At 47.1% G+C, this 27,035-nt stretch overlaps 1 protein-coding gene across 5 annotated transcripts in view; it reads left to right on the forward strand.

The window, feature by feature from the left end:
- PXYLP1 (2-phosphoxylose phosphatase 1) overlaps nt 1-27,035 on the forward strand; it is a 76,247-nt gene that overhangs the window by 31,786 nt on the left and 17,426 nt on the right. For 4 of the 5 annotated variants that reach the window (XM_066351094.1, XM_066351095.1, XM_066351096.1 and 1 more), the window contains 2 exons: nt 6,795-6,926; nt 26,859-27,017. In XM_066351094.1, coding sequence (XP_066207191.1) covers nt 6,848-6,926; nt 26,859-27,017 — 238 coding nt within the window. In that variant the 5' untranslated portion in view covers nt 6,795-6,847. Of the gene's footprint in view, nt 1-6,794; nt 6,927-8,837; nt 8,990-26,858; nt 27,018-27,035 lie in introns of those variants that run through there. The other variant, XM_066351097.1, reaches the window with a different exon arrangement.

Here is a 27,035-nt window from a genome sequence, read left to right on the forward strand (position 1 = left end):
TGGGGTGTGGCCAGATCATAGCTAGTCCTAAAAATCAGAGCCAAGGAGCATTGGGCCTGATGCTACCTGTATCCAGGGCCAGCTTGGGACTGATCTATAGCATTGACTGCCCTCCCCCCAGTGGTTACCCCATAGCCGGGAGGGTTTGTTGCCACTCCTGTCATGGGTTAGATCAGCTCTCACTACCCCTGGGTAGAAGACAGGCTGTTCTACAGGAGCAAAGGCCCTGGTGAGAGAGGAGCCCAGGGAGTGCCAGCTGTTGGGCAAAGTGCCGGGTGTTCAAGGCGAGCCCCCACATTGCTATTAGGCACCCTTTAAGGTGTTATCCTGCTGAGAAGAGCAGGGAGGCCTCTGGACCTGCTCCTGTCCTATGTTCCCAAAGGAGGCTGGCGGCTGGGAAGAGATAGGATCCTGGCTTAGAAAATGAGGGTCAATCCACAAAGTTGGCCTGTCCCTCAGGCTGGCACTGCTTGGTGGCATGGATACTGGGATCCACCCTCACCTCTGCTCCGACCTAGAGGTCAGTGGCTTTGTGCCCAGAGGGGATTCTAAGGGGTGTGTTTGGTCTCCTTGGTGGTGAGAGTCCTTGGGGTCAGTGTGTACGCTGGCCTGGGCAGAGGAAGTGAGAGACCCTTTGCAGCTCACCTGCCGAGGGTGCCAGGCCATAGGCAGATCCTTCCCGTGGGGGAGCAGACCCAGACAAGGTGGGGGCTCCCCTGCCCAGCTCCTGTGGCCTCTACACAGCCATCTTTCCCCAGACCCAGCAGACCCAGTGTATGTGCAGCTGTTGAGTGGTACTTGAACTCACCCACCTCCCTTCTCTGCTTCCTCTCATTCACAAACGACGCAAACTCTCCTACTACCCCCAACAGTCAGTACATTAGTACAGTCTTACTTAGTGCTGTTTCTTTGGTTTATTCTGTTTCCCTGAAATGCAGTTACAAATGCAGCAGCTCCAGTCTGCTCTTCTATTGAACTCTGGCTGAGCTTCCTCCAGAAAACCTACCCACCCTCTCTGAGCCTGTGCAGGCCTCCACCCCTCCCCCATCCTGCTTCCCCATTGACGTTGGTTTGTATGGACTGATGGTCTGTCTATTTATATTTACCCATTGTCCCACTGGTCAGACTGTGAGCTTCTTTATTTTTCTTTCTACACTTTTAAAAAAAATAACTTTTAATTTCAAATGTACACAAAAGCAGAGGATCATATAACGCACCCTCAAGGATCCATCAACAATTGTCAACATTTTGCCAGTCTTGTTTCATTAATTCCTCCTCAAACCCCTCTCTCAATATTTTAAAGCAGTTCCTAGATCTCATAACATTTTTACCATAAATACTTCCATGCATTTCATCTGTGAGCTTCAAGATGACAGAAACTGTGTTCTGAATCCTGTGTCCTTAGCACTTCAGATGGTGCCTGACACATGCTGGCTCTTGGGAAATATGTTGTTTTGAATAGACTGATTGATTTGATGGATGAATTGGTTTCAACCTTTAGGACTGAGCCTGCAAATTCGCTGAGATTTGAATGACTGGAATGTGATAACTGCCAGAAGCCACAGCCTCTGTGGTGCCCGGCTCGCTGCCTGGGGTTTGCAGGGGGCTCTGGAATCTGTCACTCAGTAGACGTTAAGGCTGGTTTATTCTTAGCCAAACATCTTTGATTTTGCAATTAAACTCTACTTTGAGGTGACCTTGGACAGGGAAGACTATTAAGATATAGCTTTTACCTTTGCTTGGTTCATATTTAATTCATAATTATAGACTTGAGGGGTTTTTTTAAATTATAATATTGTATTTACTTAGGCCAAAATGATTAGGATCAAAAAATAAAAAATAAAAATATGTGATACATCGAAAGCATTTTCTTTAACACTATCTTTCTATCCTGGTAATGGTATTAAAACTACACAAATGAGAGAAAATTGAATGCACATTTTTTCTTTCAGAAGTTATGGTCATGTTTAAACCCTAAATTTCTTCTTTATTATTATTATTATTTTTTGTGACACAGAGAGAGAGAGATAGAGAGAGGGACAGACAGGAAGGGAGAGAGATGAGAAGCATCAATTCTTCGTTGCAGTTCCCTAGTTGTTCATTAATTGCTTTCTCATAAGTGCCTTGATGGGGGGCTACAGCAGACCGAGTGACCCCTTGCTCAAGCCAGTGACCTTGGGCTCAAGCCAGTGACCTTATGCTTTGAGCCAGTAACTGTGGGATCATGTCTATGATCCTACACTTAAGCCAGCGACCCTGCGCTTAAGCTGGTGAGCCTGCGCTCAAGCCAGCAAATTCAGGGTTTCAAACCTGGGTCCTCTGCATCCCAATCTGATGCTCTATCCACTGTGCCACTGCCTGGTCGGGCTAAAATCATAAATTCTGTGCACCTTGAAGAGACCCTGAGACCAGAGTCATTAGGTATGGCATTTCTAGCTCTTACCAGGCAAAAATCGGCCAGGGCCTGGGCTTTGGAAATCTCTAGTGGTAGAATGATAGCTTGTAAGCATGCCTTTGACACGTTCCTTTAGTCTCCTAATTCAGAAATAGTATTTACTATAACGTTAATGGGAAGTGCCTGTTACCTAGTACTTCCAAAATTACATTTTAAAATATTTCCTTTTGCTGTTCAAATCTGTTGTGAAAGTTGAATTATAGTTGACTGGATTTTTGTTTGTTTTATTGTTTGCTATTTCATCAGGAATTCAGAATAACAATTTTATTTCTGGATTTAAGATATTTTTACCATGTGGGTTTAGCCCAGGGGACTAAGGCTATGCCCAGTAGACACCTGATGACTGACCACTGTTATAGGTTCAGCCTTAGACACAAAACAGTTGTTTCCACTGCAGTATTTATAGGACTTGGAATTTTTCATGTTGCCATATTGAGCCTAGAGCACCTTTCGCATGGAAGGCCGTGGCACCTGAGAGACAGGTGGGGATCAGGAGATGTGGCAGCCGTGCTGAAACAGGCCGTGATCCCACAGTGTCTCGGCCTGCTGACGGGGCAGTGAGTCTTCCCAGCGCCTGTTTCCTGGGCTTTGAGGGAGTGGGCTGTGGGGTTTCTGCTGTCACTTCTCATGACTTGGACGAGTCTGATGCAGTGTCTAGAGGAGCTGCAGACACCCCCATGGAAGGAATATGTGGGAAGATGGCCATAGGGACCCACGGATTGTGTGACTTTTGAGTAGCTGTGTAGCCTCCTTGCTAGGGATAGAAAAGGAGAAAAGGGTCTATGGAGAGTGGGGCCGGAGTGTGGGCCACAGAGGCAGAGAGAGCCCGTTGGCTGGTCATCCCGTGTTCTTAGGATGGGGCCCAACAGAAGCTGACACCGATGTTCCGAGCGGGAAAACCTGCAGCGAGGTGGGGACACCACAGCTGAGTCAGCCCCAGGAATGGGCTGCACACGTGGCTGCCTGCCCTGACGGCTGGCGCTGGGCGGTGAGTGGCGAAGTGGCCAGGGGCCAGGATCTGGGAGAGGAACCACAGCACGGGGCAGAAGCAACAGCTTAGGGGAAAGGGAAGATCTCTGTGTTTCGATTGTGGTATGGAGTCTGTATGATTCCTGCAGAGCTGGGGAGCCCAACACAGCATGATGATTGTGTGCTGCTGTTCTGCAAATGACAATAGTTGTTCCTCACCACCTTCCTTGCTTTCTTATGCTCTTACTCCCTTGTTATTTAAAGATTGGATTCTGGACCCAGAGAACTGCAGTCAGTTCCTTGTGAGGAGGGCACATAGAACACAGTGGTTGAGCAGGGAGTTGTCACAGATCTGCCAGTCTTCTTTCCATTCTGTCACAGCTCCTGTCAGTCTCTTTCACCAGGAAGTGTCTCTGGTGAAGACACACCCCAAGGCAGAACCATATGCCCCAGTTCCCACATTGGACACAAATGTGGATACATGCACACACATTGGATGGAGTCCTAGCTACAGCTGCAAACACAAATATCTTCCAATTCATGTGAAATTTGGATTCTGTCATCATTATAGTCATTTGTTTTTAAAATTAAGAACAAACCCTGGTCAGGTGGCTCAGTGGGAGCATCATCCCTGTACACCAAGGTTGTGAGTTTGATCCCTGATCAGGACACATACAAGAATCAACCAATGAATGCATACATAAGTGGAACAACCATCAGTGTGTGTGTGTGTCTCTCTCTCCCCCCTCCTTCCTTTCTCTCTAAAATCAATAAATAAAATTTGAACAAAGCATGACCTTCCTCGGCAAGTGTTCTAAGGAAATAGGCTCCAGAAGAAGGCATGTGTTAATCGTGGCGCTCAGTGTCATTGTCATCCCCCTAACCCAGGCGGTGTGCACACTCTCAGGGCTGTGATCACACCAAGCCAGTCCCTAGCACAAGTGGAGGTAATGAGACTCTGACCATTTCCTGGCATTCGGCAGCTGCCAAAGGAGAGTCAGAAGGGGGAGGTTGCAGAAAGCCAGAGATTGTTGAGGGGAAAATGTGGGTGCTCCCAGATTGAGGCCTGCGTCATCAAATGGAAAGCACCAGATACACAGAGATAGATGGCAGTCGCCTGAAAACTAAAAGCAGGAAGGTAGTCACGTGATCCCAGCCATCTGTTTAACTTGACATAGTCTAAGTATTTTAAATCTAGAACTAAATATATCCCCTTTTCCAAACAGCACTCAGCATATTGAAGAATGTATTATAGACAAGATGGAGCTTTGCATGTGGTACTGCAGATGAGACTATGGAGATCCAGACCCTGGCTTAGAAATTCCTAGTAAAGATACAAGCCATTTCCTCCTTATTGTATCATTTCTCTTTTGCTTTGTATCAAGCTCCCAAAATGTGGTGGCTCAAAATAGCAACCATTATATTTGCTTATGATATGTGGGGTGGCCGTGCATTCTTTTTTTTTTTTAACAGAGAGAGTGAAACATCAACTCATAGTTGCTTCACTTTAGTTGTTCGTTGATTGCTTCTCTTAAGTGCCTTGATGGCACCAAAGGGTGCAGCCTTAGTATATCTAATACCTGCACTCGCCAGTAAATGTGATGGAGAATTGCCTGAGGGGCTGGAGGCAGGAAGTGGGTGAGGGGCCAGACCTGGCCCAGCACCAGAAGGGAGGCCCCGACCTCCCACACCCAAGTGCAGAGCGGCCAAGAGGCAGGTCTGGTATCTGAGGTGCTGAAGCAAGAGACACCCACAGGGCAAGCAGGTCAATGTCCCAGGAAGAGGTGCAGATGTCTTGGGAAACTAGGTATTGGCCCTTGGTGGGGGCAGTGACTAAAGGGATAGAACAGTGCTCTTTTAAAGGTATAAAATTGGGATCTGTTTGTTAACACAGATGCTGTTTGCCAGATATCCAGACTTAGTTGTGAGGCACATGTGTATTTCTGTCAGTCTTTTAGCAGATGTTTTCTATTGGCAGAAAGTCTGACATATCCCATATAAGAGTGGTTCTCAAACCTCCTTGAGTGGGTAGGGGTGTGCTATTTCATGCCCTGCAGATAAGGCTTTAAAAAAAAAAAACACAAAAATTGCTGTATTGAGATACAATTTACATAGCATACAATTCACTCAGCGTGCAATTCAGTAGTTTTTAGTGTACTGACAAAGCTGTGCATCCCTCCCAGGTGAGCAGGCGAGCTTTTATCTGACCGTGTCTATCTGGGGCCCAAAGGAGTTGTATTTGAAGGAGGAGAAGATTCTCCCATTAAAATCCAGTTGAAAACGACTGTTTTAATTTTATTCTAGTTGAAGATCCTTTTCTGAAGAGAGTGTGATTTTCAAGTTTTATTTCAGCCTGACCAGGCAGTGGTGCTGTGGATAGGGAGTCAGACTAGGACATAGAGGACCCAGATTCAAAACCCAAGGTCGCTGGCTTGAGTGTGGGATTGCTGGCTTGAGCAAGGGGTCACTCGGTCTGCTGTAGCCCCCCAGTCAAGGCACATATGAGAAAGCAATCAATGAACAACTAAGGTGCCACAACGAAGAATTCATGCTTCTTGTCTCTCTCCCTTCCTGTCTGCCTGTCCCTCTCTCTGACTCTCTCTCTCTCTCTCTCTTTCTCTTTCTGTCTCTGTCACACACACAAAAAATTATTTCAAATGCCAATGAGACCAGGAAATAAACTTGGTATCTAATAGTGATGATATGAAACCTCTAGCAAACTTTCACTTTTTTCACAGTAGGGTCATTTAAGGCCTCATTCGACATTTTGTTAAAGTCCTGAGGTATTTAGAGGAAATTAGAACGGGTAAGTGGAGCTGCAGGCAGACCCATGGATACAGAGAAATAGTTCAATGGTCAGGATGGGGGAAGGTCTCTAATTAACAGGTGAGGGGGGCTACTTAATGCAGGAACAAATCCTCTGGCACACCCCAGCTGTCCCTGAATTAGTCATTACTGTGGGACAGGTGGCAGTGATTGATATTCAAGTTAATGTTACAAATAAGGAAGATCAGTGCCATCTTAGCAAAACACTCATCAAAAAAAGTTGCAGGCTTAGGAGTTGGGAGTCAGAATGGGGTGAGCACAAGCTGGCCTAGCACAAGTGCCCAGTCAACTCCCTTGATGTTTTTCTTTGGAAAGGTCATAAAGTATCCCATTCCCTGTTAGCAGATAAACGAACCATTCACCAAATGGTGTCCTCCTACTGGTGTCCTCACTGCAGGGAGAAGCTGTAACTGCACCTGCTATTGTTCTCCCACTAGGACTCATGTTTGCCTGCCAAAGGCCTTGGCTAATTGGATTACTTTCAGTTGACAAACTTGGTTTTCCACCCCGGAACACATGTTTATTGCCTCTGCTTTATTCACAGGGCATGTTCCCGGTTTGAGGTGAAACCATGAAGAGGAGATAGAACAAACAATAATGCTTTTCCGCAACCGCTTCTTGCTGCTGCTGGCCCTGGCTGCGCTGCTGGCCTTCCTGAGCCTCAGCCTGCAGTTCTGTGAGTATCCGGGAGCAGAGGGGCTTCGCTCTGAAACAGAGGGCCCTCCAGACAAACCAGTAGGCCCAAAGCCCTTGTTGTTCCAATGAACAGTGAAGTCTAAAACGACCAGTCTTTTTATTATTGCTGCTAATGGTGGAGGGTTGGGAGTAGGAATCCTAAACCACTGAGCAAAGGTTCTGGGTGTCTTTCTTGGCTATGAGGAGCAAAAGCACTCAGTAGGTCTTGTGACCTATTTTTGGCTTCACAGATTTCCTAAACTGCATGGGTATTCCCGGATTCTTAGATTCCCGAGGCGAGACACTGGTCCGACTTGTTTTCTTGTCATGTCCTGCCGAGCCACCAGAGCAGAGAGGTATTTGGCCCTCTGGCTGGTTCTTTAAGGGTTGGCTGTCTATACTCTGTTTAATGAGCAGTGGGGCTGGAGTTGTTGGGGAGGGTGGGGGCATTAGATGTGAAACTCAGTCCCCTGGGCAGCAGGGACTGTGCATGGGACACTGCGTGTGTGACAAGGCAAGAGTGTGGCCGGTGGAGCCAGGCCATGGACCTCACCACCCACACTCTGCCCTTCACGGGGAGCCTGTGCTCAGCCTGGACCCAGATCTGTGTACCACACTGCTCTCCCATGAGTGGCTGTCCTCGAACACAGATCTGGTCCTTTGGCCCGTGTAACCCTTTAGTGGCGGCCCCTGGTCTCAGAGGCCCTTCGCCATCTGTGGCCTCTCTCACCGTGGACTTGATGACTCCGCATTGCCCAGTTGCTGGTCTTTCTCTCCATACCCAGCCTGCTCGCTGTGCCCGGATCCCGCCAGCCCCTCTGCCTGGAGTGTTCTTCTCCTCAACGCTCTTCCTTCCTCTCCTCCACCTGGTTCACTGAGCCCTCTTCTCCTCCAGGAACCTTCCATGACCCCCAACTGAGCGTGGTGCTTCTTTGATGTACATCCAGAACATCGTGAACCTGTTTCCCTCCTTGCAGATTTTCAGTTCTTGTATCTTTCCCTCCTACGAGACTGTCTGCTCTGACAGCAGGGACCACGTCCTGTTTCCCTCCACACCCGGGAAGCACATTGCCCACTGCGCAGTCGTTGTTTCATGAATGTTTGTCAGATGAGTGAATGGATCTCCACCTGATCTGAAAAGCAGATCTGACCCTGGTTCCCTTTCCTTCTGGTGCTGATACTTGAAGTTGACAAAATGTCTGGGCCATGCTGGGAATAGTATTTTTGCTGTCGCTTGCCTTTCCTCCGTTTACCTCCTTATCCTCATCCTCGTGTGGGAGACAGGTGATTGGCACCCATCACCGCCGAGGATGGCTCCGTGAGGGGGTGGCGTTTCTTCTGCAATTTGAATGATGGGAAGACGAGCAGGTGGCTCGGTGAGTGGGATGTTCCAAGTGCACAGAGGAATGTGGGAAAGACTTGGCATTTGGAGTAAGTGGTTTGAAGCGAGGAGGCTCTGAGCAAGTTTCCCTGATTGACGTCCAACTTGTGACAGATCTCATGCACACATCTAGTGCGTATGAAAGGCTATTTCTAACAGTGAAGAGAATTTAAAACACTCATTTCATCCTTCCAGAACAGGAAAAAGCGGTCCAGGGAAGGTGGATATAAGAAATTTAAAGATACTCCAGATGGTTAAAGAACTGTAAAATATAGAATCCTTTCCAAAAAATGTGTTAGAACTCTCAGTCATCTAACTGTTTAGAACTTTTCATGAAAAATTTTCCATCCTTTGGCTGAAGAGGTAGGAGGGTACAGTCAGCCTTGATTTTTATTCTGAGACACTGACAGGATCTGAGACGTGAATGGGGGTTACTTGTGTTTGCTGCGTTTCTGTTGCATGAGGTGGTTTCCACGTCACTGAATTGGCCTGTGTGTTTTGCTTATATAACTCTTGTGAAAGTCCCTTCTGTTTTAGGAGAGCCAATTTTCAGCCATACTTCTTGAAAGGAAAATTTTGCAGGGTGAACAAGCCTGCTTGGGTCTGAGCTCTTTCTTCTTGGATACGTTGGAGTTTGGAAAGATATTAAGATATGGATGCTGTTACTGCTCTTCTACTTCTAGGTAAAATGTCATTTTGGGATTTACCCATTTCTGTGGAAGTGGAGTTTAATTGGTTTTTTTATTTAATTGCTTTGTTGGTTGCTAATTTTTCTGGTGTTAGAAACTTTACTAGTTCATGATAAACAGGTATGTGCTTGAGTATTTAGGTTTTTTGTTCCTACCCTGAAATATAGGGACTTCTTCTTCACCATTTCTTTTGACTAATTTTTGAACATTAAATTAGCACATACAACTATTTTAGGGACTATATTTGAGGCAATCAGATATAACTTGGTTTTCTCATGCTTTAAATAAACACCAGTTTTTTTATTTGTTTGGGATTTTTTTTTTTTCTTTCTGCAACAATTGTATATTTTTTGTCCTTTTGGTACTTTTCTTTTTCTGATGTTCTGAAATAAAGTTATGATCCAGAATGCAATTTTAAAAATCAGGTTGTTTAAATAAGCAGTTTTCTTTCTCTCGATACAGGAAGTATGCCCATGAACCCACATGTATTTATTAAGTGCTCACATGAGTTAGGCATCTCTCTACGGTCAGGGGTAGAGATGGTAGAGAATAGATAAAAAAAAAGGTTACAATATAGTTCATAATTTCTCAAAGTATGTTTATTTTGAATGGTGGTAATAACTTGCTATAGGTTAATAGTCTTTAATGAAAATCATTCATTTTGTGTTTTCAATCCTAGATGTTTTTGAGTTTTGAAATAGGGACTTTCTGAAATTCCTGATGTTTAAAATTGTAGAAGGGAACAAGTAGGCTTCAATAGCTTTAGATATTCCAGTTAAAATGAGTATGGGGAGGAACAACCCCTCAAATATAGGGACTCCCTTAGTGCAACAGGAAAAGAGCTTCAGATGTGAAGACTCGCGAGTGGTTAGTTGTTCCTCCTTTTCCTGCTCGTTTGTAGTTGTCCGTTTTCCTGCTCCAGGGCAGCCTTTCCTTGGGCTTGTTTTACGGTCATTTCACTCTGTTCCAACTGGCACTCCCAAAGTGGCGGCGGGTCAGGAACAGGTGGGCTCTGGAATCCTAGTCCTGGGTTTGAAGGGTGTTCTGCCACTTAACAGCTGTGTGCTCTTGGGCGACTCTGACCCCCTGGAGCCTCTATTTCTTCTTCTGTAAAATGGAATTAATCGTTATATTTGTGATCATGGTTGTTGCTTTGCAACGTTGCTGTGAGTACAAAGACCTGGTGTGGGAACAGAGGCCTGTGGACACCCCTTGGCTCTGGTAGCTTAATCAGCATAAACCTTTCAGGCAATAGCACGGCCCCCGTGGCAATGTGCTTCCTCGGACACCAGGGCTCTCAGTGTCCCGAATGCTGCCCAGGCTTGTGTTACTTTAGCTGTGTGGGGGTGAAGGGGTGAGCTTTTGAGATGGATCATACCTTTATTTGGGGGTTTTGTTTGTTTTGTTTTGTTTTTTCAATCTGAGTTCACTGGCCCTAGTAGGGGTTAATGTAAACTGGGCTCATGGCACCTGTTTCTGGGAGCCGCCTTCTTGGGCAGGGCCCCAGTTGACCAGAGCAGGTTCCAAGAGAGATGTTGAAGGCAGACTAGAGATTCAGATCCCCAGGCGGAAGAGGGCAGGGTTGTCCTGCAGAAGTGAAATCCAGGGTGTCCTCATTATCTGAGGAGCTCCTTTGCAGGAGCAGTCTAGCCTGTTCTGAGTGACCATGGAGACACATTTCAGTTTAGTGTCAGCATCACGCAGAGGTGGAATGGGTGGTCATTGCATCTGACCCCATTTAAAGTCTTTTGAACACAGACAACAGGATTGCTGGAGAGGGGGGAGTGTGGGGGAGGATATGGGAGCGATAAATGGTGATGGATGAAGACTTGACTTGGAATGATGAGCACACAGTACAGAGATGTGTAGAATTAGGCACCTGAAACCTACATAATCATGTTAACCAGTGTCACCCCAATAAATTCAATTGGAAATAAAAAATAATAATAGTCTCTTCAGACTCGGGGGTTTTATAATTTTTATGTTCCTTGTTGATTCAATGTCCTGAGCATGAACAACTTTGTCCTTTAGCAAAGCCTCCTTGAGTTCCCACTGACTGCTAGGCCCTGGAATGGAATGGAATCTCTCCGGGGCTGCAGGAGCTCTCTGCCTGATAGAAAGGCAGGAGCAGACATTGGAACACAGTGTACAGCGTGCTAGGACAGCATGAGGACATGCGGAAGAACACAGACCCTGGAGCCAGACTGCCTGGATCGAATCCCTGTCCTCTACTTACCAGCTACGTGGCAATTATTTCCCCTCTCCATGGCTCAGTTTCCTCATCTGTAAAATGACGATAGTGAGAGTTCCTATTTCATAGGGTTGGTAAAGGATTTCCTAAGTAAACTGATACTTAGAAAACACTTAGAACAGTGACCAGCACATAGTAATTAGTGTCTGCATGTTTGATAAATAAAGTGAATTAGAGATCATTTATGGCAGGGTGATATGGGAGGATAAAGGACAAGAAGTTAATTCAACCTGGGAGACCAGAGAAGACTCCCAGAGGAAGCAACATCTGAGCTTCATCCTTGAAGGATGAGTAGGAGTTGGCCAACAGGAAAACTGGGAAGGGTATTTCTGGCTGATGGAGAGAAGAACAAGACTCGTCACCTGTGTGTGTGACTGTGAAAGTGGACCAAGGTCAGGGCTACCTTTGTTACTACATTTTATCTTGAAGATGCAGGGAGATGCAAAGCAGGGGAGATGCCATTAGACTTGTGTCTTGGAAAGACCACAGTTCAGTACAGCATTTGCCAAGATGTGGTCTCCAGAACACCTTGATCAGAGTGGCCCAGGGAGCTTGCAGGAACGCATGTTCCAAAAAGAAAAAGAACACTTTTGGGACCCCTTACTGCAGACTCAGAATCGTGGTGTGAGTGGGCCCCAGAAATGGGCCCCCTGGCAGAGTCTCATGACACAAATTTGGGGCTGCTCAGGGGCTGGTGGGTGAGTGATGCTGGAAGCAACTCGTGGGCAGTAGGTGGCTCGGGTAGTTCAGTAGATGCTTCCTTCATGTGTCCATTCATTCATGCATTCATTCACATAAACATCTTGTGTCCATCTGGGACATGGCGTGCTGAAGGTTGAAATAAATGCCCAGAACATAGAGGGGGAGGTCGGCCAGGTAGCACTGAGAACTCCCTGGGTGTGGACAGAGAGGCCTGGGAGAGTTTCAGAGCAAGATGAGAAGCAGGACAAGGTCCAGACAACTAACTGGAGGAGCTGGGGGCAGAGCAGGTGGAGGAGCTGGCAGGAGTCAGTGAGGGGCGAAGGGTGTCAGAGAGGTACCAAAGGCCCAAGTGGGCAGGGTGTGAATGAGTGAGTTGTCCTGCCAGAGCATGGATTTTGGGGACTGAGCCTAGGAGAGACCCTGTCCCTGTTTGGGGACATGGTATCTGCTGTTAGTGAAGCCCTGGCTTGAGGAGACCAGGGCTCCCAGGAGCCCGTGGAAGCCGCTCCTAACCTACAGCCTGTGGATTTGTTTCATTTGGCCCAACCCATGTTTTCACATTTTAAAATTTATTTACCAATGTTGTAAAACTAAGCAATTTCATATAAACTTCTGATCTCTTTTAAAAACCAGGCTGTCCAGCAAGCTGAGGCCCACAGTCCCTGAGCAGCTGGGCGGAGGCTGCCCCTTTGGGGAGAGTGTGGGTCTCTCTTTCTTTACAGTCCTTTCTCCCCAGCAGAGCCATCGTTTTTCTGTATCTTCCAGCCCCCATGTCACCTCCCTTATGCTGCTTTGCATCTGTCATTGCTAGGATGGACAACAACCATGCTTGGCAGAACAGTGTAGAAATGAAAAGAAAATTGCCTCTGAGTAGAACAGCGAGGAGGCCCTCCCTGCAAGGTGCCTGAGATGTGACACTCACCTTGCCTTGGTCCTTCAGACCCTGGCTCTTCAACCTCAGCTGCTCTGTGAGGTCACTCGTGTTTTTTTGGGGGGGAGGGGGAGTTGGGGTTTTTTTTGTATTTTTCCGAAGTTGGAAACGGGGAGGCAGTCAGAGTCCCGCATGCACCCGACCAAGATCCACCCGGCATGCCCACCAGGGGGCGATGCTCTGCCCATCTGGGGCATTGCTCTGTTGCATCCAGAGCCATTTAGCGCCTGAGGCAGAGGCCACAGAGCCATCCTCAGCGCCCAGGCCAACTTTTGCTCCAATGGAGCCTTGGCTGCAGGAGGGGAAGAGAGAGACAGAGAGGAAGGAGCGGGAGAGGGGTGGAGAAGCAGATAGGCGCTTCTCCTGTGTGCCCTGGCCGGGAATTGAACCCAGGACTCCTGCACGCCAGGCCGATGCTCTACCACTGAGCCAACCGGCCAGGGCAGGTCGCTCTTGTTAACATTTGCAGCTCTGACACCCGTGGGCGTCTCTGAAGGTCTGAGGCATACAAGGGAAGGCATTTTGCTGAGGCACAAATTCAGGTATTAATAGCTGCCATTGAGCTCCTCAGTTGCTGCACAGGCCTGGTCCTGCCATCTAGCCGGGGACTTAGTCCTTCTTTCCTCTAGGACAGTTGTATATCTTATGGACAAAACGTATGCCTCAGGGGGGTGAGTGAACTTGGGGATTCATGAAAATCTTGAATATGTTTTGGAGGCAGAGATATGAGGATGCAACCCTTAGAAGGCCAAGGGTCTAATGGGCCATCTCCTCTATTTTATAAGCTATTTTAAGGTGCCTCCCAGGTTTTTATTTTGGTGAGCTGGACTCAAATGGAATGAGGAATTAAAAATGACAGAGAAGTACAGACAGGCAGGAAGGGAGAGAGATGAGAAGCATCAATTCTTTGTTGTGGCACCTTAGTCGTTCATTGATTGTTTTCTCATATATGCCTTGATGGGTGGGTGGAGGGGCTACAGCAGAGCAAGTGACCCCTTGCTCAAGCCAGCAACCTTGGGCTCAAGTCAGTGACCTTGGATTTCAAGCCAGCGGCCTTTGGCCCAAGCCAGTGACCATGGGGTCATGTCTATGATCTCACACTCAAGCCAGTGGCTCTGCACTCAAGCCAATGAGCCCGCGCTCAAGCTGGCGATCTTGGGGTTTCAAACCTGGGTCCTCTGCATCCCAGTCCGATGTTCTGTCCACTGTGCCACCGCCTGGTCAGGTGAGGACTTGCATTTTTTACCTAAGAGTTCTATCATAATATAACCATGTCATCATTATCGCTAATTTTTTTTTATTTAGCATTTTTAAATTAATTTTTATTCTTAGAGATTTATTTTCTGTCCAATTCCTGAGTTTTCTCTGAATGCTTCATGTCTAGCTACCACATAGAGTTAAATATCTGTGGATGAAGAAAATTCTATAGATAAATGACAAAATTAAGTCTGACAAGTCAGCGGTCATCATAATGTTTGAAGCTCATGTAGTTGCACGAAGCTACTATAGTACAGGGGCAAGCACGTCATGTCACAGGCTCTTCAGACATACTTCTGTCTGTGTCATTTCTCGTTTCCTTCCAGGTGGGGGCCCTGTTTCTTCCCTCTCTTTCTCTCTTTCCCTCTCCCTCTCTCCCTCTATCCCTCTGTTCCTCCCTCTTTTTCTTTTTCTTTCTTTTGTTCTTTCTTTTCTCCTTTACTCCTTCCCTCCCTTCTTCTCTCCTTCCTTCCCTTCCTTCCTTCCTTTTTTTTTCTAGTTTCTGATCTTAGAGAATTTTTCCTAAGAATATATGTTCATTGCAGCCTTGTTTATATAGGAAAAAAGGGGGAAGGCAACTAAAGTGTCCAAAGTAAATACTCATGTATCCATTATAGCACAATTACATAGACCTGTCTGAATTTACCTGGAAGGTTGTCATAAGATATTAATTTTTACATGGGAATACGGTGTGTGTGTGTACATGTGTATCAGCAGTATTGATAGGAAAGGGAGTCTCCCACCTTGGCCGTTTGGCTCAGCAGTAGAGTGTGGGCTCAGGGTGTGGAAGTCCCGGGTTTGATTCCCAGTCAGGGCACACAGGAGAAGTGACCATCTGCTTCTCTACCCTTCCCCCTCTCCTTCTCTCTCTCTTTTTCTCTCTCTTTCTCTCCCATAGTCATGGCTCAAGTGATTTGAGCAAGTTGGCTCTGGACACTGAGGATGACTCCATGGTCTATGCCTCAGGCATTAAAATGGCTCCATTCCTGAGCAACCAAGCAACGCCCCAGATGGGCAGAGCATCGCCCCTAGTGGGCTTGCCGGGTAGATCCTGGTTGGACGCATGTGGGAGTCTGTCTCTGTCTCCTCTCCTCTCACCAAATAAAAAAAAAAAGGAGAGGGAGAGGGAGAGGGAGAGGGAGAGGGAGAGGGAGAGGGAGAGGGAGAGGGAGAGGGAGAGGGAGAGGGAGAGGGAGAGGGAGAGGGAGAGGGAGAGGGAGAGGGAGAGGGAGAGGGAGAGGGAGAGGGAGAGGGAGAGGGAGAGGGAGAGGGAGAGGGAGAGGGAGAGGGAGAGGGAGAGGGAGAGGGAGAGGGAGAGGGAGAGGGAGAGGGAGAGGGAGAGAGGGAGGAGAAGAAGAGGCATCTCGCACTGAGAGGAGAGGGAACCAGCAGGGTTAGTCAGGCAGACTAGAAAGTGTTAGTAATAGTAGTAAAAGTCGTCAGTGAATTAAGGAGGGCATCTGCCGATCACCAAGATTGTATGACAAGAGACAAATGAGAGGAAGCTCCGGATGTGCTTACACTGCAGCGTCCACTGATTGGGCGGGCCAGGGACAAGTGGGAGTCTGGCCAGGCAAAGTTGCAGTGTTGCACTAACCAGCTGCAGACCCCACTCCTTGTTGTCTTGGCAACAGAGCTCCTGTTCCAAACTGATGGCGTTTTAAAAATAAGAGAGAGGGAGAAAAAGTCTGTCTTAGAGTGAAGTAAGAGGTAATCAAGATGGTCTGGACAGCATCCCCACCTTGGGGGATGGTTTTGGGTGGGGCAGTTGTGAAGCTGGTCAGGAGTGAGGGCTTGAGGGCAGAATCTCTTGTTTGTTTGTTTGTTTGTTTGTTTAATTTTACTTTGTATTGGTTTCGAGTGTACAGCCTAGTGGCTAGGCAATCATTTGCTTTGCATAGCATTCCTCTCAATATTCCAGTACCTACCTGGCACTATACAGAGTCATCGCGATGTCATTGACTGTGTTCCCTATATTTTACTTCCCGTGACCATCTTGTAACTACCAGCTCGTGTCGCTTAGTCCCTTCACCTCTTTCACCCTGTCCTCCAACCCCCTCCCCTCTGGCAACCACCAGTTCTCTCTGTCAATGAGTCTGTTTCAATTTTGTCTGATCACTTATTTTGTTCTTTAGATTCCACATATAAATGATATCATATGGTATTTCTTTCTCTGACTTTCAGTCGTTCTCTGACTGACTTATTTCACTGAGCATTATACCCTCTAGGTCCATCCATGCTGTCACAAATGATAAGATTTCATTTTTTATATGGACTATACATATATGTGATATACATACATATATATATATGTGTGTGTGTGTGTGTGTGTGTGTGTGTGTGTGTGATATATATATCTGGGACCATCTTAGCGTTCTCCCTGCCAGTGTGGCCACAGCACACAATGCCTCCTGGGGACCCAGCAGAGCCAGGCTGCCCCTGGGTGGGCAGGACAGGGAGTCAGCAGCCACGGGCCTTCCCTCTGTTTACCTGGTTCTGGCTCCAGCATCACCTGTTGCCCACCCTGCCTCCCTTTCTCATTTTTCTATGTCATCTGAGGGGCTGGACCCAAATAGCCAGAGCTCTGTCTCTCCCCAGCCCCGGGTATCAACAAAAAAGTGGGACACCTGGTCTTCACCACATCAGATACTAGAGGGTATAGCCCCTCCCTCGGCCTCTGCTGCATTGTCTCTTTCACCGAAGTGGTCTCCCCCGAGCTCCCACCCTCCTGGACGCCTCCTCTGACCCTTTTCACAGAAGGCAGATGACTGGCCAGTCTTCCTGGGCAGTTGGTTTGGTGGCCTCACTGGGGTGCAGACCTTTGAGACACAGGAAATTTATTTGTCCCTCTTCGGCAAAGGGGAAGAATGTCCTTGGGCCATAGTGACTGTCACCATTCCCACCAGAGGAAGGACAGAAGCCCAGGTTTACTGGCAGGACATCCAGCCATACTCTCTCTCTCACACACACACACACACACTAAAATATTTGCTGTAGGTTTCTCTGGGTGGTAAGATTAGGGGTGATTTTCATTTCCTTTTATACCTTAGTATTGAATGTCTATTTTAGGATGAAGACATGTTTATATGAATTGTAAAGATCTCCTTTTCATTTTGAAAAATAAAAAATATCTTCTCAAGGGTAATGAAATTGGATACCTTTTCTCAGGTACATTGTGTTCTTAGCCTAAGTCTGTAGTTGTCTGTATTGTCTGTGTGGCTTCATAAGTCCCGTGAACCCCCGAAATCAAATTCAAAAGCTTGTATATGCAGTCCTTTTTCAGGGATGAGGCTCAGTAGCTTCTATCAGACTCTCAAAGGTGAGGCTGAGGGATCTAGGTCCTGAAGTGGGTAAGGATCCTGAGAGTCTTCTCATAGTTCTTCTGGGGGGCCTGTCCTGGAATTTTGTGATGTCTAGTTTCTGTCCTGATTTGAAGCCCTCGGTGCTTGCATCGTCTAAGGACCCTGTTAGGTCGAGGCCAGTTGTCAGTGGCCCCAGAGGAGTGTGAGATTTCCTGGCCTCTGAGAGACTGCATCTGAGCTCAGGCCACAGTGTGACTTCTGCCCCTGAACCTTGGCCTGCCTGAGGTCTCTGTGGCAGATGTCAGAGGGAGGGGTCAGGCAGGAGAGAGATATGAGCTTGGGAACATAAGGCAGGAACTGAGCCCCCAACCCTGCGAGTCACCCCTGTTGTGGTTTGCCGACTCTGTTAATGGGACCAGGCTTATCACTGGCACCAAAAGCACTTATTAGACTCTTGTCTAACAGTGGTTCACCATGGGGCAGGAAGAATGAGGAATGAAGAGTGATAAAGAATGAGGATGACAAGAAAGGTTGGGATGTTGGATTGTGGCCCAAAGTGGATAGATCAAATAGGGAACTATGGATTCAGCTGATCAGTCTGGTCTGTGTAAAACCAAGTCTTTCAATCTGTACTTGATTTTTCACATTTTGCCTGTAAACATGATTTCTACCTCTGCCTTTAAAAACAAATGGCCAAAGGCGTAAAAAACTGGTGTTGTGGTTCTGGTTTGTATTTGAGAGTTACACACAGACATGTTTATATTCAGGGCATGGTAGAGACAGATTGGGCATTTAAGACAATTTAGTGGATTGAGGAGCACTGAGGGAATTGTGGGAATTGCCTGTGAGAACAAATCATTATTCCTTGGCATGCCAGTGAGGGAGAGAGAATTGAAGAGCCATCTGGATTACTGGGAGGAAGAAATCGGAGAAATCAGGTGACAGTAGTAGGGATCATTTTACAGATGAAGGAAATGATATGTCACGAGGCAGGAATACTTGCCACAGGTCACGTGGCTAGGAAGTAATGGAGGTATTTACTTGAACCCAGGTGTTGGTTTTTTTGTATTTTTCTGAAGTGAGAAGCGGGGAAGCAGAAAGACAGACTCTCACGCATGTGCCTGACTGGGATCCACCCGGCACGCCCACCAGGGGGCGATGCTCTGCCCATCTGGGCCATTTCTTCGTTGCAACTGGAGCCATTCTAGCTCCTGAGGTGGAGGCCATGGAGCCATCCTCAGCACCGGGGCCAACTTTGCTCCAATGGAGCCTTGGCTGCGGGAGGGGAAGAGAAAGATAGAGAGAAAGGAGGTGGAGAAGCAGATGGGCGCTTCTCCTGTGTGCCCTGACCGGGAGTCAAACCCGGGACCTCCACACGCCGGGCCGCCGCTCTACCACTGAACCAACCGGCCAGGGCTTGAACCCAGGTTTTTGTGACTGTGACCTCCTGACCTCACCCCACATTGCCTCCCTGCATTCAGAACCATGGACAGCTGTGGCGACAGGGGTGACTGAGGACAGACTTTAATGGCACTAAAAAAGAGGAGTCCCAAGGAAGAGGTGACTACAGACCTCAAGAGAGATGACCAGCCAAGGCTGAGGTCCCACCAAGAGTGAGGCAGGCCCTGGAGTTAGGAAGGTAAAAAGCAGATGGTGAAGCCACACGTCGGTCCCATGAGGCTCTTGGCTGGTGCAGTCAGCAGTGTGACTTGTGGGGCAGCTGAGCCCAGAGTGACGAGGACAGAGCTGAGCCAGCACTTGAGCCCCATCATGCTTGCCTTCACTGGACATCTGTGGCTCCCAGCACCTAACTTTACTGTGCCAGGCGTCTGTGTAGTCAGACAGAGAGCTGACTAACTAAACAACACACAAGCAGGACAGCAGGAGGCAGCTTAAGGCACAGATGGCAAGAGGCAGGGCTTCGGAGGCCACCTAGCTCCCTGTAAAACTGACTCTTCCACCTGAGAAGCCTCTCTTTCCTGGAAAGGGCCTTTATTGCCACAGTTGGCTAGTGTCGGGTCCCCATTGCTGGAGCAGTCAGCATGGCAAGAACAGGGTCTCAGAGGAGCCTGGCATCCCTACCACACCATGTGGTTGGCATGGGGGAGGAGCCACTTCAAGGAGGGTGGGTGGTGATCTGACCCAGGGTGGGGGCTACCACAGGGCTTTACCAAAGTCAGTTTTTAGGTACTTATAAAGGGCTTGCATACAGCAGGCTCTTAAGGCTAAAGCTGGTGGGAAAAGGTCAGGTATGCAGCTAGATTTTTGTCCTCTGCCCTGGCTCAGACCCTGGCGTGGGGAGCTGAGCTGGGGGCCACCAGCATTGGCTTGGCTTCCTGAGAAAGAAAGATGCTGGCCTATCTTTGTGCAAATCTAAATGACTCCCAGGTAATGAGCTGACTGTAGACACCTGGTGAACATTACCTACTAACCCTGTGGATCACTGCGTTTGGGGAAGTAACTAAGGTGGCTTGAGGCCCAAGGCCAGGTGGGGACTGTGGGCTAGGAGCCTGTGCTGGTGAGTTATGATCTGACCCTGACCCTGGGTCCTTGTTCTCCTTTTCTCTAATCCGTGGGGACTATCCATAGAATAAACAAAAATTAAAAGAAGCTATTCATCTGATGAAACATCTCCTTCCAGACATGTTCATAGTGCTGGATCCTGAGCCACAACTTGTTGCTAGCAAGGTCAGATTTTGCCTGAGGCTGTTACTGACAATTCTCTTGGGCTGACTTCCCAGTGTCTCCTTTCTACCCTGTCTTCACTGCACCATCCCTGCACCCATGCCCCTGCACTAGCAATCAAGGTGTGTGAAGGCACCATGACCAAGAAGGCCTGCTCCCCTTCCTTTTGTTTCTTTTTCTTTTTTTTAGTGGAGAGGGACAGACAGAAAGGGAAAGAGATGAGAAGCATCAATTCCTTGTTGCAACACTTTAGTAGTTCAATGATTGCTTTCTCATATGTGCCTTGACTAGGAGGCGGCAGCCAAGCCAGTGACCCCTTGTTCAAGCCAGCGACCTTGGGCTCGAGCCAGCGGCCTTGGGCTCAAGCCAGTGCCCTTTGGGCTCAAGCCAGCGACCATGGGGTCATGTCCAAGATCCTACACGCAAGCTGGCAACCCCACACTCAAGCTGGTGAACCCGTACTCAAGCCAGCGACCTGGGGGTTTCAAACCTGGGTCCTCTGTGTCCCAGGCCGATGCTGTATCCACTGTGCCACCGCCTGGTCAGGCTCCCCCTTTTTTTTCTTTTAATATCTTACCACCCTCCCCAACTAGATAGTAAGCCCCAGAGGAGCAGAGACCTTACTTATTCTTAGTCTCTGAAGAATTACCAGAAGATGCTCAATAAATGCTGGATGGGTAGATGAAAGATGCATAACTTCCAGGCCCAGGAGTTTGGCAGGCCTGAGCTTACAGACTGCAAGACCCCAGGCCAGTCCCTTGACCTGCCTTGGCCTGAGGTCTATTGCCTGGCTGATGGGTATTCTTCCTACTGTGAGGTCCAAAGCTGGAAAAAGTAGTATGGGCCAGTTTGACTTGCTTGCTAGTTAGAGCTGCAGGAGTGTTGGCTAATAATACACATGGACTCACCCATGTGCACTGCAGAGGACGGGGGTGGGTAGAGAAGGCAGAGGGCCTGCAAGGAACAGCACCTGCTTATTTTACTAAGGATTCTAAGTATACTAGATCAGTGGTCCCCAACCCCCAGGCCGTGGACCGGTACCGGTCCATGGGCCGTTTGGTACCGGTCCGCAGAGAAAGAATAAGTAACTTAAACATTATTTCTGTTTTATTTATATTTAAGTCTGAATGATGTTTTATTTTTTAAAAAATGACCAGATTCCCTCTGTTACATCCGTCTAAGACTCACTCTTGATGCTTGTCTCGGTCACGTGATACATGTATCCGTCCCACCCTAAAGGCTGGTCCGTGAAAATATTTTCTGACATTAAACCGGTCCCTGGCCCAAAAAAGGTTGGGGACCACTGTACTAGATGCTTTTATGAGTGAGGGAGCCCAAGGAACTACTTTAGAAGTAATGCTTTCTGACATTTTTTTGATGTTGAGATTCCATTGGCATCTTTATACAAGAAGGTTATAGATATGCCAGTGGGATGAAAGTGATTGTTGATGAGGTGAGCAGGTAAAGCAGCTGTAATGAAAGAGACTCGTATACACAGGAGGCTCATAGAAATCTTCTCTGCTTGGAAATCATACCACAGAGAAATGCATGCCCAGTGGCACCAAGTTAATTATCAATAAAGGTGTCTTCTATTCTGTTATTCATGATGACTATGGGTTCAATGGCCCCAGGGCCTCATTAGATTCATGGGTTTTTATACCTATACCATGATACTCGTTATTCATTGATTTGCCTGCCTACTGTCTCTTCTGATGCCCCCACAGTCCCTTTTGCTTGTCTGACATCTGAGCAGCTGCCATCTGCTTGGCTCAGCAGAGCTGCTCATTGTTCCACAGGGCAGCCGGAGGAGCTGGGGACCTGGACAAGGCTGGCCAGGAGAAGCATGCCCTGGGGGAGGCAGGGGCGACCTGGCAAGTCTCCCAGTAGCCAGGGCAAGGGCAGCCTTCAGCTGAGGGTCTGCTCCTTTGGGCTCCTTTGCAGCCGACTTCTCCCAGGGCTCCCTGCACATCAGCCCTGGTGGGGCTCACTGGACCAGGCCTCCAAGGGCATCTGGAGCCCACTGGCTGCCTCTGGCTGCTGCGTTTGCCCATGCTGCAGTCCTCCTCTTCCCCATGTGGCCAGCTTCGTTTCCGCCCTTCAGGCCCAGCTTGGGTGTCTTCTTAAGGAAGCTGCTTGACGCTCCCAACCCCCAGGCTGCTTGGGTAACCCCTTTCTCTCAGCCCTCCCATGTGAGGATTCAAGGGGTATTTCACCAAAAGCATGGAGCTCAGTGCCTGGCTCAGCGCACCAGTTCTGAGCATACTTGAAAGGCCTGCCTTGTGCTGCTGGGAAGGGGATGATAAACATGAAAGAGCCGTAGTCCCGGCCTCTGGATGTTTGGGGTGGCATGTTGACAAATTGCACGTGCCTGCTTACGGTATTGTGGTGTGACCCAGGATGGCAGCAGGAGCTGGGTGCACTCATAGAGGAGGAATGTCAAAACTCCCCGGGGGTTCAGAGTGGGCTTCCTGGGAGAGTTGACCCCTGAGATCAGTGACACAGTTTGCCAGATTTGGAGAACAGAGGTGGGGTGAGGGTAGAGTTGCAAACATATGTGAGAAACATCCTATGGCGACAGGGGTGGCTCTGAGCAGTTCAGGACAATGAGAACCATATCAGGGGAGGGAAGGCAGAGAGATGGAGCTGGGGAAACATCACCTTATGACTTCTATGCATCAGAACCCCCCCCAAATGTTTAGCATCTGGAGGACCCTTCAAAGGACCCACATGGATGGACTCTGCGTCCCGGTGACTCAGGAAGGCACAGACAGCACAGGGCATCTCAGCAGCTGGTGGGCGAGGCCCAGATGCCAGAGGAAGCAACAGACAAATTCTTTCTGGATGGATTATCTGAGTAACCCCCAGTCTTTTCTGTGGCTTTCAAACCACTGCTTCCTTGGGTTGTGGGTACCATAGTTCCTGTCTTAGTCTTTTGGGCTGCTTAATAAAATACTGTAAATTGGCTGGTGTATAAACATCAGAAATTTATTTCTCTCAGTTCTGGAGACTGAGAAGTTCAAGATCAAAGCACCAGAAGGTTCAGTGTCCAGTGAGAAGACATCTTTTTGCTGTAACCTCACACGATGAAAGAGCTCTCTAAGGTCTCTTTTATAAGGACACTAATCCCATTTATGAGCTTACTACCCTCATAACCTAATCACCTCCAAAAGGCCCCAACTCCAAATACCATCACATTGGAGGTCAGGATTTTAACATGTGAATTTGAGGGGATACATTCAGTCTATAGCAATTCCCAAGTGGTAACCCCAACAGGTCTCCCCCTGTGCGCTTGCCAATAAACCAGCAAATTGTAGGGATTCTGAAACACCCAGGACCCATGTCCTTCCACCCCTGTGTCACTCATGTTATCGTGTCTCCTGAGCTTTATTTCTCCCTAGCCCAGACTCAAAGGGAGTGTGCCCACAGGCAAGGTCCAGGGGCCAGATTCTGGTACCCTGTCATTAAAGAGCACAGTCAAGGACTGAGGGGTGCCACACAGCCAGAAGACCTGGGTCACTGAGATACTGCCGTAGGACATCTAATTTTCTTTATTCCCTTGATCTGGGACAAATTCCTCCATAGTAAATTACCTCCAGACTCCTGAGCCATGTGCTAGCAGTTTTGACCCCTTCCAGCTACTAAGAAGAAAATGGCTCTAGGACCCACTAAAGGGCTAATTTTGAGTTGGTGAAGGGCCAACTCTATAGCTCTGTGAGGGTTATTTTAACACAAGTAATGAAAATATGCTTACTAAAAAAGTATATGTAGGCATTATAGAAATATTCACATATTTCTATATATTTAGAATATATGTAACATATGGTAAATATATATACATATGTATTATGTATATATGTGGATGTATATAACAACATAGACAGTTATAGAAAAACAAGTGAAAACACTTCACACCCATTTTCTAGAGGAAACCACTGCTGTGTTGGGATGGTTGTCCTTGGAGACATTTTTCTGTGCATTTTCATAATAAACAAATACTTGTGTATTCATACATGTATAGTTTGTTTTTTCTTTACACAAAAGGATTGTGCAGCTAACTTGTGACTTTATTTATCTACTTCCTTTGTCTTTGAGATTCTTGTCTGTTCTTTTTCACAGTGGCAGAATATTCCCCATTGTCCATGTCACTCTGTTCTGCTAATGAGAGCTGTTTAGGTTTTCCCCTTTTCTGTTTCTATAAATAGCACTGAATCTCTTTGGCCATTCATCTTTGTGGTGGGACTTCGTGTCTTTGTTGACTAGATTCCAAGATATAGAATAATGGGACCAGGGATAAAGCACATAGAACATTTTGGTGACTATAGCCAAATACTCCTTCCAAAAGGTCGTTCTAGTTGTCACTGTCATCTTCAGTGTACGGGAGCATAGTTTCATACCCTTAACAGTGCTAATGTTACTACTATGTGATTTTCTAGTCTGATGGGGAGGGTTGTATCCTAGTGTTGTTTTATTTGTGTTTCTTTTTAAGTATGAGTAATGTTGAACATCTTCTTGTACGTACGTGTGTTGCTGTTGGTATTTATTTTGCTGTAATTGGCCTGCTCATTGCCTTTACTGACTTTTTCAGTGTTAGGAGCTTGTATGCACTTTGGATAGTAATACTTTGCCTGTTGTGTATTTGTAAATACTTTCCTCTCAGTGGATTGCTTGTCTTTTACCTCTGTTTATAACATTTTTTTTTTTTTGCCAAGGCAAGTTTTAAATATTTATTTAGAAGACTTTGTAGAAGAAATTAAGGAATTTAAATGGATTTAGACTGGCAACTGGGCTGTGTTTTGACAATTATTCAAATGTATGCATCTATAAAATATTATGGTGATTAGTAGACTTTTCAGAAGTTAGATGATCGATGGGCACACCTGCTTCTGTGTATTTCCTCAGTAGGTGGATGCTAAAAATGTAACTGTTATTGTGTAGGGAGTTCCAGAAAATCTGTGATGCTACACAGGTTCCCCAAACACAGAAGGATTGAGGACCACGAGCCAGAAGATCAACTTACATCTGCTCATAAATAATTGATCAAGTGTATTAATCAGGACTCATTTGGCTGAAAGTAACTGAAGCCTAATTCAAACTAGCTTAAGCAAGAAGAGGACTTCCTCGACATAGCTAACAGAGGTTCTGGCTTCAGCCACATCTGTACTTGGGGGCACAGAGGATGGATATCCTCAGACATTCTTTCTCTCTTGGTCTCTGATTAACTTTCCTCTTGTATTGGTCTGGCTTGTCTCTGCATAGCACCATTCTCTTCTACTGCAGACAAAGGCTCTCCATGGAGGGACAGATGGCTGGGGCAGCCCCAAGTTTCCACTCTTAGAGATTGGTATCTAGAAGAGAAGGAGCCCCTTTTCTAATGTCTGCAGAGCACCTCTCTCAAAGAACGGAGTCCAGCTGCCACATCACTGTCCTCATTGACTCCAGTCTCATGTCCACCCCCAGGCAGGGGCCAGAGCCATTGCATTTGACAGTTCAACCAGAACTACCTAAGGAGGGGAAGGAGTGCTTCACCAACAGGAAGGGTGCTAGCTGGGCAAGCATAACAAACTGCAGGGCCCACATGTAACATCCAGAAGACTATGGGGGGACTTGGCCTGGAGACAGAGGGGTGAGCTGCAATGGGGTTCCATCTGCCACGTACACCTTGGGCAGCTGCCTCAGCCTCCCCCTGCATCTGTGGCTTTCTTCTCATGAAGTAGTTTCATGAGGATTAATGAGTGTGGGCCTGTGACTGGGCTCCAGGGGCCACAAAGTGCACATCAGATGATATTAAGTGAGATATGGCAGATACCTGTGTTTACTTCTTTGTAAATATTCAAAAGGTGATGGTTTTCTTCAGTGGTGGGACTCAAATAATTTAACAACTGGTTCTCTGCCCTAATGAGTGTTTTAAGTATAAAAAACGATATACCAAAAGGTAGTTTATTATTTCATACATTTAATACTTAAATAAGAACAATAAAAGAGGTACATAAAACTAGATTATAAGAAAGAATTTTAAAATATCAATGAAAAAAATATTAAATAATACCTGACAAAAACCAATAAAACTGTTATTTAAGATATTTCCATATTGCTTCTTGATCGGTGTCCTCACTTGCAATTTTTTTTCACCTATGAATGGAACAAACATTACTCCGGGCACTTAGAATACATTGTTGCACAAATGAACATTAAAAAAGAGTAAAGAAGGTAAATTTGGGATTTCAACATTGGGTGGTTGTCCAGGCGCCCACCTTAGAGAGAACCCTGATTACAAGTGCCATTTTAACAACCGGTTTGCTGAACTCAACAAAAAATTAGGTATCGGTTCTGCCAAACTGGTGCGAACTGGCTGAATCCCACCACTGGTTTTCTTCCTTAGTATTTACTGTAATTCAAAGGGTATTAGTAAGGAGGTAATCAGTTTAAATGAAGTTAGTGTGTAAGTTCTTCCTTTACCACTGTGAGTGAGGCCCCTTTTTGGGGGGGTGGCCCACTGGTATTGCATAATTATTAGTGAAGAGAGAGCCATGGCATCAAGAAAGAGTCAAGGCACAATGGGGGCTCAAGAAACAGTTCTTGGAGGGGATGCTGACTTTGTACTGCACTTAAGTCTATACTAAGGGAAAGAATAGCTACTCAAGATGAAAATCCAGCCACACTCTGTGCTCCTCCAGCTGGCCCCATGCACCCTGTGACTGCATGTGTCATGCCTGACCTGTTTGGCTTTCCTTGCAGTCCACCTGATCCCTGTGTCAACAGCTAAGAATGGAGTGAGTAGCAAGAGTCGAAAGAGAATCATGCCTGACCCCGTGACAGAGCCCCCCGGGACGGACCCGGTTTACGAAGCTCTCTTGTATTGCAACATTCCTCGTGTGGCCGAGCGCAGCATGGAAGGTAGGTCTGCATGCTCTG

This window comes from Saccopteryx leptura, chromosome 10, assembly GCF_036850995.1.
Source record: "Saccopteryx leptura isolate mSacLep1 chromosome 10, mSacLep1_pri_phased_curated, whole genome shotgun sequence".
In the NCBI taxonomy this organism is placed as follows: Eukaryota; Metazoa; Chordata; class Mammalia; order Chiroptera; family Emballonuridae; genus Saccopteryx; species Saccopteryx leptura.